This window comes from Diaphorina citri, unplaced genomic scaffold (genome assembly GCF_000475195.1).
Source record: "Diaphorina citri unplaced genomic scaffold, Diaci psyllid genome assembly version 1.1 scaffold670, whole genome shotgun sequence".
In the NCBI taxonomy this organism is placed as follows: Eukaryota; Metazoa; Arthropoda; class Insecta; order Hemiptera; family Psyllidae; genus Diaphorina; species Diaphorina citri.
In genome coordinates, this window is record NW_007378103.1 from 102514 (window position 1) to 121294 (window position 18781).

At 37.8% G+C, this 18781-nt stretch overlaps 1 protein-coding gene across 1 annotated transcript in view; it reads left to right on the top strand.

The window, feature by feature from the left end:
- The first annotated feature begins 661 nt into the window (after positions 1-661).
- The window catches only part of LOC103511062 (CREB-regulated transcription coactivator 3-like), a 29982-nt gene continuing 11862 nt past the window's right edge, over positions 662-18781 (top strand). The window contains exons 1-6 of the mRNA XM_026824934.1: positions 662-953; positions 5952-6062; positions 14121-14290; positions 14556-14565; positions 14677-14925; positions 17472-17711. Coding sequence (XP_026680735.1) covers positions 825-953; positions 5952-6062; positions 14121-14290; positions 14556-14565; positions 14677-14925; positions 17472-17711 — 909 coding nt within the window. The 5' untranslated portion in view covers positions 662-824. The remainder of the gene's footprint in view (positions 954-5951; positions 6063-14120; positions 14291-14555; positions 14566-14676; positions 14926-17471; positions 17712-18781) is intronic.

Sequence of the window (18781 nt, forward strand, 5' to 3'; positions counted from 1 at the left end):
AGGTGGGTGCCTATTCTATCTCAAGACTAGAAACAGAAAGCAAGGTGGTTTGGTGGTTGCTAGGGAACTGGGAGATAATCATGTACCTACACGGATACCATGCAGAAGGTCCCGAGTTTGATTCCTAGGGTTGACAAAGAATTTGACACTCATCAGTAGGTACCTATCTATAGGTATGTTGATTATTGGACATTAGGTACCTACTTACTTCATACACTTATACATATAGGTAGATATTCATTTCATTTCTTTTTTTTTTTTAAGTACCTACCTACCACTAGTGGTTCTGTGAACTGTAGACCTTCACTTTGTTCGGTCAAATAACAATATCTAACCTAACAGAGACCTTTATGGAAAGTTGGAAGCAAGAAACTATAAGCTACATGTACATACCTACCTACCTATTTTGAGAAAAACCACAAAGCTATCAAAAGTTAAAACATGATGCGTAGATAGAGTGAGCACCTAATCAAGAGCAAGCTTTGTGCATGTACCATACAACGCCAGCATAAATATGTTTCTCTTATCAGTTGGTGCTGCCCTCTAGTGAGTGTTTCATCAACTTGAACCTGTTCAGCTGATAAAACAATCAAAATGGCTGATGAAAACACATGTTTACGCCAATGAAAATTGAACTTTTTTATTATTTTTTTTAGTTGATTTCAAGTATTTATACAGTTCGGTCATAGTGATATTATTATGTTTTTTTACGATTTTAGTGTAGTGTAGTGTTTTTTATTATTAAATAGTTTATTGTTATTTTAATTTTAAAATTGTTCGTGTTTTAGTGTTTATGGATTACTAAAGACGAGTAGCGTACAACCATGGCAGCAAATCCAAGGAAATTCAGTGAGAAGATTGCTCTGCACAATCAAAAGCAAGCAGCTGAAACAGTAGAATTTGAAAAAATCATGAAGGAAGTCAAAGATGCTACCAGCAAAGTAAGATCTCTTGTGAAACTGTCAGTCCGATTCAACTCATTTGGTTTTACATTTCTGCAGGGTCTATGGTATTCTCAATACTTTGCCACCTCTGTGTACGTACGCCATAAGTTTGATAATCCCAATGTAGTCCCATAAGTTTGATAATCCCAATTTGTTTGAACACAGTGCAAATTATTGGTTCAAAAGTGCACCATAAACAATAATAATAATCATGTAGGTACATTCTTATCATTTGCTATTGAGGTTCTGATTTGCCGTAATGTTAGCACTATAGTTGTGTTTACTCATATTGACAGTAACTATGGTGTGTGTGTGTTTTAGTACACACTTGCCTCTGTCTCATGAAGCATCATGCAGTGTTATTATTTACATGATTCAGTATCATATCTGCTGTCTCTATAATCAAAATCAGAGATATAATAGTCACATACTTAGTCACAAGTTTATAGGGTCTAGAATTTAAAATACTTATTTCTGCTTGTGAGTATTTATTTTATACTTACCTACCAATGTCATAGCTATGACCAGATATACTTAGATAATTTTACAAACCATTGGAATACCAATCATGAAGTGAATTATCTTTGTAAGTAAGGTTTGATAATCAGGTCCCACATGCTTCTTTTGTGTAATTTTCTCACTTTCTTATTGGTTGTTGCCAAAAAAAAAAAAAAAAAAAACTGTTTGAAATGGGTGAATGTTTTCAAACAAACAAACAAACAAACAAAAGACTCTATCTAAATATCTAATTTTAAATTGATTCAATTGTTGAAAAAAAAAAAAAAAAAAAAAATCAAATCACATCACATCATAATATTGAAGAACAAATTTTATTACTTGGACCTGTGAGAATGTTAAAAAAAATCCCATCATAATGATGATACATAATGTAGGTAACAGTCTACTTTATTTACAGAATGCAAAGGCCATGATCCTAAGTTGATATGTAATTAATTCTAAATTTGAAATTTCTTTATAAAGGCCATGGTCCTAAGTTGATATGTAATTAAGTAATTCAAAATTTGAAATTTCTTTATAAAATACCCAAGTACTTTGTTAATTACTTACATAACAGGGTTTATATGTGACCTGGAAAAAGTCATGGAATCTGAAAATTGGCCAAAAAGTCTTGGAATAGTCATGGAAAATTGTGAAAATTTAAAGAAAACTTGGAAAAGTCATGGAATTTGCCACCCGGTCAAAAATTAAAAATGTTCAAATTACCTAAATATCAAGTTTTTTTTTTTTTTTTTTTTTTTTTTTTTTTTTAAAAAAAAAAAAACCCCTCTAGATTAGCTTATAACAGGAATGCCACACTATGGCCATGCAGTTATATCCCATAAAAAAGGTTAGCTGTTGGCAGCCCTGATAGGAATGTCTTATTGGCAAGCCTGATTCTATTAGTCACAAGCTGGGACTAGCTTTACAGTTATTCATACTCCCTAGGTTAATCATAGAGCACAATAAAAATAATAAAATTACAAAGTACCCTCGAATAAATTCACTTTTATTGTTCGATTCAGAGATTTGAAATATACTTTCTTGTTCTCCAGGCACTTACCTATAGCTTATGGCTGAGGTACCTAGTTGTCAAGGTCTCCAGAGAGGTACTGGTAAACATATATCAGAGGAGGCAGGCCTCTGTGTATGTCTGTGTACTGTTGATGTTGACTACCTATTCTTCTGGTAGTTAAATTTAGAACCAGAATCAACACAGAACCACTCAAGCTGCGAGTAGGGAAGTCGGACCATATGAATGGACCTTGGCCTCAGTACTTAAGTACCTAGCTATAAGTACAATCTTGTAAGGATGAAATCCTATCTAAAAGTAAACTACCTACCTACTGACATATTTATTTTCACACGCATCATTTTCTTCCTCTTTTCCGAGAGTTCTATAGCATGTCCTTTGTCCACAGCTTACACCCACGTAGATTAGTCGAAGCTTAGGACTGTCTGTCCCTACACCTACTTAAGCCTCGGAGTGGGATTTTTGTTTATGAGCAAAAACTTACACCCACAGTTTTCTTCCTCTTTGTTTCACAAATTTCTTTGATTCCTTACTCACCTAAGTAACTACTTACTTTTTTTTTTTGTATTTCCCTGGGACTGCAAAGTACTTCCTCAGGGGCATTTATTTTTACACCAACAATATTACAAATAATACAGATACAAGGTTATTCAAGACAAGATCCTAATATATAAATTTCCTATACTCGTAGACTTGTATGATCAATAATGTACCTACTTAGTTGTAACTTGTAACATTAAAATATACATACATAATAAAGTACATACTTACCTATCTGGTAGGTACTTATGTATAGGTAAGTTTGAAGCTATCTACATACATATGTCATAGCCGTCTTTAGCCCCCCTCCTCGAGTTCCATTTGGAAACGAAATTTTGGAGCAACAGGGATAATGTTCTTCATGCTAACATGTGTGTTCAACTGGCAACACTTTTCCCCCTCCGGTCCATATTTTTAACCAAAAGACTTCAGCTAAGCCATTAGAACAACAACAACAACAAAAACAACAGAAGTAATAAGTAGTTCTGACACTTGAATCTTCTTTTGGTCCGTCAAATTGCAAAATTTCCTCCGAGTTTACAATCTAACTGGTAGTTGGTAGATAGCTAGATACCTAAGTACAATAGTAATAACTAAGTGGTCATCAATTTGAGATGGGTACTAAAGTACTTGTATCATCAATGGAACCATCAGAGTCTACTAACTGTACGATACACGATCTGTAATTCTGCGCCTATTCCTATATACATAGGATCCACATAAGTACTCGTATAGTCCAGCTTCCCCTCTAAACAAGTATACCTGGTTTATAATATTGGTAGATATCTACTCTAGAACCATCTCGGACCACAAAACTGGCTTCACACTTAACATCTTTTCAATGAGGTCATAAACTTTTGGCCACACCAAAGCTGGTTTTCTGTGACCCTCTTTTTTTGTTGGACCTCAAAATTAAAGAGCAAGGGCCTCCTTTAAAAGGGTTTTTTTGAGGGCTTTGGTAATGTTACAAAAAAATTTAACTTGGGTAATGTAAATAATAAAAAGTAAAAAAAAAGTTAAAAAAGCTAAAAAGGGGTAGAAATATATAAAAGGTACATGATTCAGAGTAGTAGGTATAAAGAAGCAATGACAAAGTAGCTAAAGAAATGGGAATCGAACCCTCTGTTTGAAGTAGGTATGTACTGATTTTCCTTATGTACCTAGTAGGTATGTACTTACCTACTGAGGTACAATGCTTAGAACTTTTTCCACTACCGACAATTTTTCAATTAAAAATGACAAAATCAAGTAAAAACTCAAGACATCTTGAAAACAGCAATGAGCTTCTATCTGGTTGGGACCTAAAGAAAACGTTTAGGAATATTTTCAAACACATTCAGTAATCGCTTTCATATTACTACGTTTCATGATGGGGATCAAAATGCAAACTGTTCCGATTTGTTTGCACTCAAGTGTAGGTAATCTCAGAAGGGTAGGCTTAAGAATTTTATTATTGTAAATCACCATGTGATATGCATAGTTTACATAATAAATAAATCCAACTGAACGGTGGAATTTAACAAATAATACAAGTAAAGGCAGCCACTCACCATCTGACCGTTTAGCGTCTAGGTTTGTCAGACCGTCTTAAGGACCTGGGTCTGAATCTTTTTCCGCCACACACACTCAGACCGTCTGAGAGACCTGGGTCTGAGCGTGACTGGCGGGTATTATGTAAATCAGTAGTAATCTCCACTAGAAGACGGAAGATAAGATATCTGTGTGGACTCAATAGTACCTGCTATTGACTATTAACAGATATTGATAGTAGTACCTATACAGTCCAAGGTGAACCAGAATATACTTAAGTTCCTACCATTTGTAAAAAAAACTCATTTTATCATCATCAATGTTGACTAAGTACAATTAATGAAAATTCTCTCCAATCTCCATCCACTTGAGTTCTATCAATAATATGTATGATCAATAATGTACCTACTTAGTTAGTTGTAACTTGTAACATTAAAATATACATACATAATAAAGTACATACTTGCCTATCTGGTAGGTACTTATGTATAGGTAAGTTCGAAGCATTCTACATACATATGTCATAGCCGTCTTTAGCCCCCCTCCTTGAGTTCCATTTGGAAACGGAATTTTGGAGCAACAGGGGTAATGTTCTTCATGCTAACATGTGTGTTCAACTGGCAACACTTTCCCCCCTCCAGTCCATATTTTTAACCAAAAGACTTCAGCTAAGCCGTTAGAACAACAACAACAACAACAAAAGCACAACAAAAACAGCAGAAGTAATAAGTAGTTCTGACACTTCAATCTTCTTTTGGTCCGTCAAATTGCAAAGTTTCCTCCGAGTTTACTGGTAGCTGGTAGATCGCTAGAAGTACCTACAATAGTAATAACTAATTGGTCATCAATTTGAGATGGGTACTAAAGTACTTGTATCATCAATGGAACCATCAGAGTCTACTAACTGAACGATACACGATCTGTAATTCTGTGCCTATTCCTATATACATAGGATCCACATAAGTACTCGTATAGTCCAGCTTCCCCTATAAACAAGTATACCTGGTTTATAATATTGGCAAGTAGATATCTACTCTAGAACCATCTCGGACCACAAAACTGGCTTCACACTTCACATCTTTTCAATGAGGTCATAAACTTTTGGCCACACCAAAGCTGGTTTTCTGTGACCCTCTTTTTTTGTTGGACCTCACATAATTGATATTCTTGCTAAACCCAATGTCCAAATCTTGCTGAATGCCTGATAATCAACTAACCTTTTAGCTCCGTGCTTAATATAATTGTGATTGCTGGGAGGGATCTAGTTTTGGCCTGTCTGCTCCATGGTGCCTGATATAGTAAAACTGTTTTAGGTCCATTTCATTTCTGACCTATGTTTTCCATCCCTGATATAACTGCTAAGGGTCTATTTGCTAACGTGTTGGGTCCATGCCTGCTATTTTCAGATTAACAAGTCCACACTGCGCATTAATCAGATAGGCACTTACAGGGGTGGCTCACTGCCCAATGTCAACCATATCGCCCATACTAATGCCTCGACGCCTGTTGAACTCAAGGTAACGAACCTGTGACCGCGCCTGCCTGGGTTTGAATGAGTAGTTTTGAACTCTTGCGATTTGTTGAAATGCTTTGCATTGTAGGATCCTCATTTTCATATTGTTTGTTTCTTGAATGCTTTGCTCTATTTTACATTTGCTTGATTGCTTGCATAGATTTCTCTTTCATAGAACCTGCTTGGATGGAAAAGCTCCTCCAGGAGAACCTGCCACTTAAAACAAAGCAGAAACAGGATGAGGAAAGTAAACAAGCTGGGTCCGTCCCTCCGGGAATTTTTTGGCCCGTAGTTTATTCGATCGTGGTTAAAGAATACCTATGTACCTACCTAATTCTATTGAGTTATCACGAGTATCGAGTAGGTATTGAGTGTGGTATAACTACGTCATAGGCTTCCCTATACCCATCCAGAAGTGAGGCCCTTAGCGTCCCAAATGATTTGTTTCTTACGAGGCAGGATCACAATATTATGATTCATGTTAACAATAGATATGACTTACTTTCTGTGTCCGCGAGATAGGTAGGCGGCATAGATTTGACCGAATAGGTAAGTATGCTCTCGGCTCGAAAAGAATAATCCAGGACGAGTAAACATGGCTAAAGGCCATCACTCTGCTGTATTGCTGATGAAAAATAGAAAGTTAAAAAAAGTAGGTAATACGAGGAGAAAGTAAAAGTAAAGATGATTTTATTCCTTTATTCTGCCACCATCAATTAAATAAAGCTATAAGGCCTCTATGTAGAGTCCTCGGAAGGTAACCGGTCCACCACTAGCGTTAGGTTCACCCGGGAGGTCTGGCCTTGTGCAGGCCAAGCCTCTCCTACCGGACGGTCCTGTTACTTCATGAACACCCTGTAATAACGAATTATTCGGTATCAATACAATGCAACATGTGAAACGATTCATATATCGGTATATCCTCCTTCTCTCTACATTAGGTAAAAAAAGGACATAACAGATAACGAAGAAAAGAAAAAATTAATAATTAATTATTACATAAAAAATGAGTTTTTGCTATGTTTTTGTTTTTAATTAATTTCTGAATTAATTAAGATACCTACCTACATCAAAAAATTTCAGTCAAAACTAATTTCCCCTTCAAAAATGTAAAATAACCGTGATCTATTCAAAAAGAATTTAAATTTACGCGCGTTTCTAACATGGACTCTTTCATATAACCTGGTTGGATGGAAAAGCTCATCCAGGAGAACCTGCCACTTAAAACAAAGCAGAAACAGGATGAGGAAATTAAAAAAGGGTTTTGCTTGATCCATCTCGGTTTCCGAAATAGTTTTGTCCATCTTCATTCTTTGTAGCTTTTGTGTTCAGTTTATTTTTGATATTGCTGAAATGTTTAGCGTGATTTCTAAACTACCCAAAGTCTATATTCTCATGTTTAAAGGTACTTTCTGCGCAAGCTCAGATGAGCGAAAACAAGGGAATAACAAAAGTATAACATGAGAATGTAGATCCCAGGATAAGAACGGTTTGCTTGCTTTAGCTCTATCTCTATCCTTTGTAGCTTTAGCTTTATCTCTATCCTTTGTAGGTTTAGCTTTATTCAAAACCTATTAAACCGCATACCATAGTCTCACTTCAACTCCAGCGCTCGTAGAGTCAACACCTCTCTCGCGATCTTGGTCTGACGAGTCTCCTCAATCCTAAGATTGGTTGGCAGCTCTCCATTCCGATCGATCTGATGTCTTCGCTTTCATTTCTTGATAACTGGTACAACCCGATGCCTTCACAACTTGATCAATGTACATCAATCTTGGCCTTGCTCTTCCTTGCTTGCCATATATGTAATGAAATTATATCGTCAGCTCCCATGGCGTAGTGGTCACTGCGCTCCTTGCCTTGCACGCAGGAGACCCGGGTTCAACTCCCGGCAGGGTCAAGAAATTTGTATCATGCAAATGATTGATTCCGTGACTGGCTGTTATATCTGCAGTTAGATTATGGAATTCTCTTCATAGGGATATAAGGAACATTCGAGACCTTCCTGGTGAAATATCTTGAAGGCTCACAGTGAAAGATAAGATAAGTGGTTGGGTGTGGAAGAAGAAGAGCTTCTTCAGGAGAAGAAAGCCAGAAGGAGAAGCAGACGCTTTGCTTGAGGATTATGACAATGTTTGATGACCAGTGGAAGAATCATAATGATGGCGAGATATGTATCAAACTGGAAACAAATAACTTACCATATAGAGTCATCAAGTAACAATGGTTCTACTGGACATTCTGCCTGTAATGACCTGCAAGTTAAGTAGGCAGAGAGAATTTGCCTGGGTCGATAGCCTCCCCTATTAATACATTCTTAGTGTCTGGTTGTCTGTTACTGTACTGGTAATTGTTTACATTTACACCAAGTACATATCTGTAACGATTACCTATGTACCTGGGCTATGGCAGTGTTTACATATTGGCCGGTCTTGATGACAAATTAGATCACTGAAAGAACGAAGTGAATTACGAGTTTTAACTAAAGGATTTTCCATTTAGTTTGTCGGTATGTCTGTCTGTATGTCTATTTTACAATGCAAACATGTTCAACACAGGTTACAGTCGCACCTGTCCAATTGGGACTCCTTTAAATGGGAAACCTGGATATACCGGGAAAAATCGTGACCACTTCATTTGTAATTGGAAAACACTTTTGACATTGGGAAAAAATTGCAAGTCCCTTGAATTAGACAACTTAGACAAAAAATTGCAAGTCCCTTGAATTAGACTGTATGGGAAATTTCCTCATTTAGTTTATCAAAATATTTTTTTATTATTATTTTTTTATCCATCTTTTGTTAGTACATGGCTTGAAGTATAATGAGTACACTTCTTAGCATGATTTTCTACTTGTTTAGTCAAACTTTTAGTTTTTTTTTCTTTATTAAATGAATATCCTTTATTAGACAAATACGCCGAAACACCTTTAGTTTTCTTTATTAGACGAATAACAAGTTAGTGTATGATTAAGCTTGGTGGTACTCACTGATGAGTTGTAGGTTCTGTCTTTAGTTTTTTTCTTTATTAAATGAATATCCTTTATTAGACGAATACGCCAAAACACCTTTAGTTTTCTTTATTAGACGAATAACAAGTTAGTGTATGATTAAGCTTGGTGGTACTCACTGATGAGTTGTAGGTTCTGTCAAGTCATACCAAGATGATTGTTGATTATCAACTTTGTTCATTTGCTTTGTACCTGGAACCTGGTCTCTAATAAGAACAAAGATCTAGAACTCTTTGTTTTATGATATAGTTGCTTGATAACTTGAAAACTTAGTCTAGAACTAAGATACCATACTGTGATACGATTTACTTTGTTGAATACACATTAGTCGCATTACCTACGTCTAACTGTCATATCTCATGTTGAAAGTTGCCGTTATTTGTGAAATAAAAAAAAATGCATTTTCTATAAGAGAAAATGGACTACAAACATATCTTTTTAGAACTTTCAAGCCTTTTTTAAAAGAAGATATGTATACTTTAGTGATCTTGTCTTAGACTGGACCAGAAACCAGAGTACGTCCAGTTTGGTGTGACCTTGTGTCGCAGTTTTCACTTTCCTTATCCTGTAAAAGTCGTACCCTCTATCAGTTTTTTCTGCGCGCGAAGTACCAAGTATACGACAGGATTGTGTCGTGGTACAGCCCCCAGGTGTCGTGATTAGCCACGCCCCCTACTCTGATTATATCAGACCCCACTCCCCATACAGGGTGATCCAGTCTAATGTTTGGGAGCCTGGGTGTCCCACCAAACTGACACTCTGGAAATCCTGGGTTCGAATTAGAGTGGCGGAATTGCTAGAATGAAAAGGAAAATTTTAAACTGATGAGGAAGTGTGCAGGAGTATTGAACTCACTAGAGAGAACTTTTTTTTACTCTTTGCTCTTAGTTCGTTCTCGGAACGGCTTTCTTTCTCCTATCCTGCCTTTCTTCTATCTTCGGTTTCGGGCCGATAAGACTTTAGTTATAGCTCCCTTTATCAAACCTCTTACAAAATGCTCCAGGTTCCAGCTTCACTTATATAAATAACATAAATACATACCGAATTGATGAAACATAAGTGATTATGTACAGATGAATAGGAAGGCTTATCGACCTGGAATTAGATAGGTAACATCAGGGTTCAAAAGTTTATCTCAATATGAGTGGTACTAGATATACTTACGTCATGAAGGCGCCTTACATACCTACCTACCTGCCTGTGATAATTTTACAACGAGCTGACCCGTCCCGTGCTTTGCTATGGTCACCTGTCCATTGTCTGGCCTTACTCAGCGTAGCTTAACAAAAATTGGAAATTCCATAGGAACATTCTAAGGCTAAAAACAGAATGGAGTGGAGTGGAGAGCATAGAGCTTTTTAGCCTAATAAAAGGTATGGTGGACGGGCTATTGTATTCGCTTCGGTGTCTGTCTGTCTGTCTGTTCCCATAGAAGGACTTATCCAAACCTGGTCGACCTTTATATCAAATTAAAGGTCTTTTTACCAGTAACACGAAACTAAGCTACGCCGAGCAAGGCCAATAAATGGATGGGTGACTTAAACATCAAAAGGAATAAAGGGAGAACGGGCTCTAGTCTTGACTTTAAATCGGTACATGAAAGTAAAATCAAATCAATCATACTCGTAATAATAAACTGAATATTCATCAAATTAGGTAGGTACATAAGTACTGATTTTCTTTAAAACTATGGGCTAAAAAATTCCCGGAGGGACGGGCCCAGCTTGTTCCTCTCAGTTCTATGCGGTTTGAATTTGTCGCTTCCCTCTACCTGCTCAATACTCTATGCTCTCCACTTACTCTCAGTTTTTAGCCTTGGACATGAGCACAAGGCTAAAAGCTTAAGAAAATTTTATCGTAGGGAAACTTGAAATACATAAAAGATATATGAACGAAGTTTATAAGTTCTCAGTTTTGACCCGAATGTTAATTGGTGCCGAATTTTGAAATACTCCACTCACACACACACATGTACAGTTTCATTCATAACTATGTTCATTCATTAACATTGTTGTTGTTATCAATAGGGAGATTTCGCATCGAATCCTGATCCCCATAACGCAACCCATGTTGGCGCCATCTTGTTTACATCATGTTTTTAGATTTTGCTGTGCTTTCAGACGGTCATTCTTTTACGCAGCATCTCTTCATAATCTTCTCCTTTTCTTGTCTAAATTTAGATTTCATCGCCTGTAGAAACGTATAATTGGGCACACAGTGTATTAGCGTAATTTTATTGACCTGAAAGCTAAAGCTGTTGAACAAAGCATCAAGACTGACTGAACAAAAGTAATGATGAACATTAACCCTTTGAAGAACTCAAGCAATAAAGGGGCGAAGAAAAAACAAGGAGGAGAATATGAAGGAGAAGGAGAAAAAGTAAGAAGACGAAGGAGTATTGGAAGAAAAAGACGAAGAGGAGGAAGGATAAGATGAAGAAGGAGGAGAGGAAGAAGACGGAAGAGGGAAAAGAAGATGAAGAAAGGGGAAGTTTAGACTTTAGAGTGTAGACATGAAGTCACTGGTACTAATCATTACTGGTTCAGAAATCTGTCGAACTCATTAGAAATAAAAAGTTCCAATGGGGTTCTATCCGTCCTTTTCTGAGTTGTACCTACGGATCACTGAGCCAAGTGAGCCACTGTGTAATTATCTTGTGCGTCTACGTCTTGCAAAGGGTTAAACTCACACATGACAAGATGGTGTTACTCAGAACTGTTCTTCCTGTGTTAATATTGAGTATCACATACTTATATTGAGTTATCACGAGTATCGAGTAGGTATTGAGTGTGGTACTTACGTCATAGGCTTCCCTATACCCATCCAGAAGTGAGACCCTTAGCGTCCCAAATGATGTGTTTCTTACGAGGCAGGATCACAATATTATGATTCATGTTAACTATAGATATGACTTACTTTCCATGTCCGCGAGATAGGTAGGCGGCATAGATTTGACCGGATAGGTAATCCAGGACGAGTAAACATGGCTAAAGGCCATCACTCTGGTGTATTGCTGATGAAAAATAGATTTGGACCGATTGCAATACTTTCATTACTAGTATAGCTCGCTATACTGTAGTAATAGAAGTAAAAAAGTAAAGATGATTTTATCCCTTTATTCTGCCACCATCAAATATAGCTAAGGCCTCTATGTAGAGTCCTCGGAAGGTAACCGGTCCACCACAAGCGTTAGGTTCACCCGGAAGGTCTGGCCTTGTGCAGGCCAAGCCTCTCCTACCGGACGGTCCTGTTACTTCATGCACACCCTGTAATAACGAATTATTCGGTATCAATACAATGCAACATGTGAAACGATTCATATATCGGTATATCCTCCTTGTCTCTACATTTGTACTGTGTGAATTGAGTAGCGATCATGTATTTCAATTCGAACGATACCTAAGCACACAATTGTCACATGTTGTATAATATGTGTACAATTGTACATAGAATTGTCATATGCTGTATAGAAGCATATAATTGTCACACAGTAGGTACCTACTACCTATACCGACATGTCTTTCCCATTTCCGATTCATTTATTTGGTGAAGTTGAATAATGTTAAAATTCTTAATTGCATTTATAAACATGTATTGTGTGCAGGGAAGATATATTTTAATTTGAACAGATGATTCATCCGATAGCGTATGGGAGAATATACCGCACAGGAAAGCCTGCTTTTGATAGAGTGAGGATCAGATTATGAGAGAAATATTTGGCGGTGTAGTGGTTCCTTAGTTGGGTGGGAAGTTTGATAACACCTGGGATAAGTTGACTGTGATGCTGCGTGCTATACCATTGACTACTTCATTGAATAGTTACATACCGTGTTAGTATCTAGTCATTAATTACCTTCATTGGTAAAATAAGCTTCAGCCATCGCCTGGTAACCCGGAGGGCGCGGGTTTGAATCCCAACACGTGGACTTTTATCCAATTCGTTTTCCTGACCCTCTCTGAGATGGCCCATCCTATGGTTTTGAAGCTTCTGACCCAAATAGAAAGGTCAGATCCAGAAGAAATAGAAAATCACTGAAAAAGTAAATCAGGCTATGGGTAACTGTGTTCACATCAAACAATGAAAAATTATAGGTACCTATGTGTCATCAAAAATATTTATTTTTCTATGTATCATAAATTGTACCTATTTTTATTTTTCTATGTATCATAAAGGGGTGAACATCTTCATCTTCAACACTCACCGGATGAGAGAAATTTCAGAAAAGATCACAAAAGAAATATTCCTCACTCATCGTATTGTCATAGCCTAATACATAGCTTAGCCTAGCCTCAACCTCATAGAATTACTTACCCCTTTGTGAATTTGTTCAAAATGTTGATTTCAAATTATTTTGAAATTTTAGTAATCTTCCTTTACCTCTCTCTTATCTCTGTTATCATCTTAGTTTTGTACGTCATCCTCTATTTTGTTGAAACCTTTGATTTATTTTTAAATACGTTCGCTATTTCTGTTTACTATTTTTCTCAAATGAAGGGAATTTCGCGTTGTTGGGTAGTTGTTATTTGCACATTATCAGATGTTATTTTATTAGGAGGCTGGGCGAGTTTGTTGGTTCGACTAGTATTGGTCTCATGACGTCTTTATTGAGATGAACGTAATAACTGGATTGTTATGAAGTTTAATAGGGGGAGGTGCAAGTTTACGTAATTGTTTTAGAATGGAAAGTTTGGACGGACTTACAGTTCATAGTCCCGCATTGGAAACTGTTAACAGTCCTTGTATAATAGTAGATACATATAGGTAATAGGTACAGGTACATACAATACATATTTCACTCGAAAAAATGCATGTCTTTATTTGTAAATCTTCATGTTGATTTAGCGACAGTTAAAAGGTTAAAGCTACGAGGCCATTCGATTGCTACTTGGGGATCCTTATAGCGAACACACATATTGAAACCAGGTTATAGTCAGATCATTGTTGACATTTTGGATAATAATATGCCTACCTAATAACTTTCCCTCTCGGTGACCAAATACTACTCCTGACAATATCTAATCCTGTTTATCTCTCTCTCTCTCCGTCCACAGTCTGCTCTGAGTAATCTGGAGGAAGTACCAAACAGTCGAGTGGAAACCTTGGGCTATCATCATCGTGACCGAGGGAGAAGCATAGGACCTATACGAACAGAGAAGCGTATAGACACCTCCCCCTACTCTAGTGGACCCTTAACACCCCAACAGAATGAACAGAATCCATTGTGAAAAGCCACCGGGAATTCCAGAATGTTGATATTTTTATTGATTCAGAGTAGGTACTTATCTATGTCCTTGTATAATAGTAGATACATATGTAGGTAATAGGTACAGGTACATACAATACATATTTCACTCGAAAAAATGCATGTCTTTATTTGTAAATCTTCATGTTCATTTAGCGACAGTTAAAAGGTTAAAGCTACGAGGCCATTCCATTGCTACTTGGGGATCCTGATAGCGAACACATATATTGAAACCTGGTTATAGTCAGATCATTGTTGACATTTTGGATAATAATATGCCTACCTAATAACTTTCCCTCTCAGTGACCAAATACTACTTCTGACAATATCTAATCCTGTTTATTTCTCTCTCTCTCCGTCCACAGTCTGCTCTGAGTAATCTGGAGGAAGTACCAAACAGTCGAGTGGAAACCCTTGGCTATCACCATCGTGACCGAGGGAGAAGCATAGGACCTATACGAACAGAGAAGCGTATAGACACCTCCCCCTACTCTAGTGGACCCTATCTATCTCCTCCCCCTAACGATACGTCCTGGAGGCGAACCAACTCGGACTCAGCCCTTCATCAGAGCTCACAAGAATCTCATCATGTGAATACACAGAGGCGAGGTAAGTAACATTCAGCCCTTCATCAGAGCTCACAAGAATCTCATCATGTGAATACACAGAGGCGAGGTAAGTAACATTCAGCCCTTCATCAGAGCTCACAAGAATCTCATCATGTGAATACACAGAGGCGAGGTAAGTAACATTCAGCCCTTCATCAGAGCTCACAAGAATCTCATCATGTGAATACACAGAGGCGAGGTAAGTAACATTCAGCCCTTCATCAGAGCTCACAAGAATCTCATCATGTGAATACACAGAGGCGAGGTAAGTAACATTCAGCCCTTCATCAGAGCTCACAAGAATCTCATCATGTGAATACACAGAGGCGAGGTAAGTAACATTCAGCCCTTCATCAGAGCTCACAAGAATCTCATCATGTGAATACACAGAGGCGAGGTAAGTAACATTCAGCCCTTCATCAGAGCTCACAAGAATCTCATCATGTGAATACACAGAGGCGAGGTAAGTAACATTCAGCCCTTCATCAGAGCTCACAAGAATCTCATCATGTGAATACACAGAGGCGAGGTAAGTAACATTCAGCCCTTCATCAGAGCTCACAAGAATCTCATCATGTGAATACACAGAGGCGAGGTAAGTAACATTCAGCCCTTCATCAGAGCTCACAAGAATCTCATCATGTGAATACACAGAGGCGAGGTAAGTAACATTCAGCCCTTCATCAGAGCTCACAAGAATCTCATCATGTGAATACACAGAGGCGAGGTAAGTAACATTCAGCCCTTCATCAGAGCTCACAAGAATCTCATCATGTGAATACACAGAGGCGAGGTAAGTAACATTCAGCCCTTCATCAGAGCTCACAAGAATCTCATCATGTGAATACACAGAGGCGAGGTAAGTAACATTCAGCCCTTCATCAGAGCTCACAAGAATCTCATCATGTGAATACACAGAGGCGAGGTAAGTAACATTCAGCCCTTCATCAGAGCTCACAAGAATCTCATCATGTGAATACACAGAGGCGAGGTAAGTAACATTCAGCCCTTCATCAGAGCTCACAAGAATCTCATCATGTGAATACACAGAGGCGAGGTAAGTAACATTCAGCCCTTCATCAGAGCTCACAAGAATCTCATCATGTGAATACACAGAGGCGAGGTAAGTAACATTCAGCCCTTCATCAGAGCTCACAAGAATCTCATCATGTGAATACACAGAGGCGAGGTAAGTAACATTCAGCCCTTCATCAGAGCTCACAAGAATCTCATCATGTGAATACACAGAGGCGAGGTAAGTAACATTCAGCCCTTCATCAGAGCTCACAAGAATCTCATCATGTGAATACACAGAGGCGAGGTAAGTAACATTCAGCCCTTCATCAGAGCTCACAAGAATCTCATCATGTGAATACACAGAGGCGAGGTAAGTAACATTCAGCCCTTCATCAGAGCTCACAAGAATCTCATCATGTGAATACACAGAGGCGAGGTAAGTAACATTCAGCCCTTCATCAGAGCTCACAAGAATCTCATCATGTGAATACACAGAGGCGAGGTAAGTAACATTCAGCCCTTCATCAGAGCTCACAAGAATCTCATCATGTGAATACACAGAGGCGAGGTAAGTAACATTCAGCCCTTCATCAGAGCTCACAAGAATCTCATCATGTGAATACACAGAGGCGAGGTAAGTAACATTCAGCCCTTCATCAGAGCTCACAAGAATCTCATCATGTGAATACACAGAGGCGAGGTAAGTAACATTCAGCCCTTCATCAGAGCTCACAAGAATCTCATCATGTGAATACACAGAGGCGAGGTAAGTAACATTCAGCCCTTCATCAGAGCTCACAAGAATCTCATCATGTGAATACACAGAGGCGAGGTAAGTAACATTCAGCCCTTCATCAGAGCTCACAAGAATCTCATCATGTGAATACACAGAGGCGAGGTAAGTAACATTCAGCCCTTCATCAGAGCTCACAAGAATCTCATCATGTGAATACACAGAGGCGAGGTAAGTAACATTCAGCCCTTCATCAGAGCTCACAAGAATCTCATCATGTGAATACACAGAGGCGAGGTAAGTAACATTCAGCCCTTCATCAGAGCTCACAAGAATCTCATCATGTGAATACACAGAGGCGAGGTAAGTAACATTCAGCCCTTCATCAGAGCTCACAAGAATCTCATCATGTGAATACACAGAGGCGAGGTAAGTAACATTCAGCCCTTCATCAGAGCTCACAAGAATCTCATCATGTGAATACACAGAGGCGAGGTAAGTAACATTCAGCCCTTCATCAGAGCTCACAAGAATCTCATCATGTGAATACACAGAGGCGAGGTATATGACTTGTGTTACACACTGTATAGTATCAGGTATTGTCTCCTATGACTTGTGGTACACACTGTATAGTATCAGGTATTGTCTCCTATGACTTGTGGTACACACTGTATAGTATCAGGTATTGTCTCCTATGACTTGTGGTACACACTGCATAGTATCAGGATTCTCCTATGACTTGTGGTACACACTGTATAGTATCAGTTATTGTCTCCTATGACTTGTGGTACACTCTGTATAGTATCAGGTATTGTCTCATATGACTTGTGGTACACTCTGTATAGTATCAGGTATTGTCTCATATGATCTATGTCACACGCAGAGTCCCAAAGGTTCGACAAGTCCATCAACCCTCTCTCCTACCTCCATACCATCCCGGTCACATCAGGCGCGGTTCTCATTCGGTAACTCTCCCCCTCACGAGTCCCCGGGGCCTCCTCTTCACTTCAGCCCTGTCAGTCCTCTCTCCCCCAACACACCTGTAAGTAGGACCGCCCCTGGGAGGCTCTTGGAAGATATTGATTGCTTTGAGTCTGATTTGTAAATATTTGTAATCGTACTCCGTGCTTGCATTTTTCTTCTATTATTTTGACTATTCATTGCTTCATGTTTGATTTTAGTTCTCACCTGATATACATAGAATTTTGTTTTCCTTTCGTTAATTTAACGTTTGAATTTTGATTGCTTTATGTTTGATGTTAGTTCTCGCCTGATCTCGGATATTCTTATTTTTCTGTCGTTAATTTAACGTTTGAATTTTGATTGCTTTATGCTTGATTTTAGTTCTCGCCTTTTTCGTAAATTTAACTAACGTTCGAATTTTGATTGCTTTATGTTTGTTAGTAGGTACTGTTGTAGTTTGTTTTGTTTTTATATTATTAATTTACTGTTACCTGTTGCTTCTTCAAATTACTAGACATCATAGTCTTTGGTTTCTTTGTAGTCCGTATAGCATAGTGTTAGATTGTTTTTTATCCTAAATATTTTGACCATTTTTACTGTATCATCTACTCGCTTTATTTTATTTTATTTTTTCTCTCTTTTTTATGTTCAGTTTTTAATTTAAATGTACATTTTATGCAGCTATTCACTATATTGTTATCAACTCAGATATTGTTATTCTAATAGTGGAACAAAACACTGATAATGACGAAAAGACAAAACAACAAAAAAAAAAAAAAAAAAAAAAAATGTCGGGCACCTCAATTTGTCAGTGTTAAAAACCAAAAATCCCATCTTCCTGTTGTTGTTCTAATAATAATGGGTGAGAGATAGTGTTTTTCATGATGTTCTTGTACTTAATTACACAATAAGATACCATTGGGTTTCTTCTCTTCGTTCTTTGTAGATTTTAATTTCCTTTCAAATGAGAATACATACAGAGAAAGAGACAAAGAAAGGAGAGAGAGAGAGAGAGAGGGGAGATTGAGAGAGATAGGGATGTAAGGAAGTGAAAATAATAATGGTAAATCGTTCTCATCTCTCTCTCTCTCTCTCTCTCTCTCTCTCTCTCTCTCTCTCTCTCTCTCTCTTCTCTTCTCTCTCTTTTTT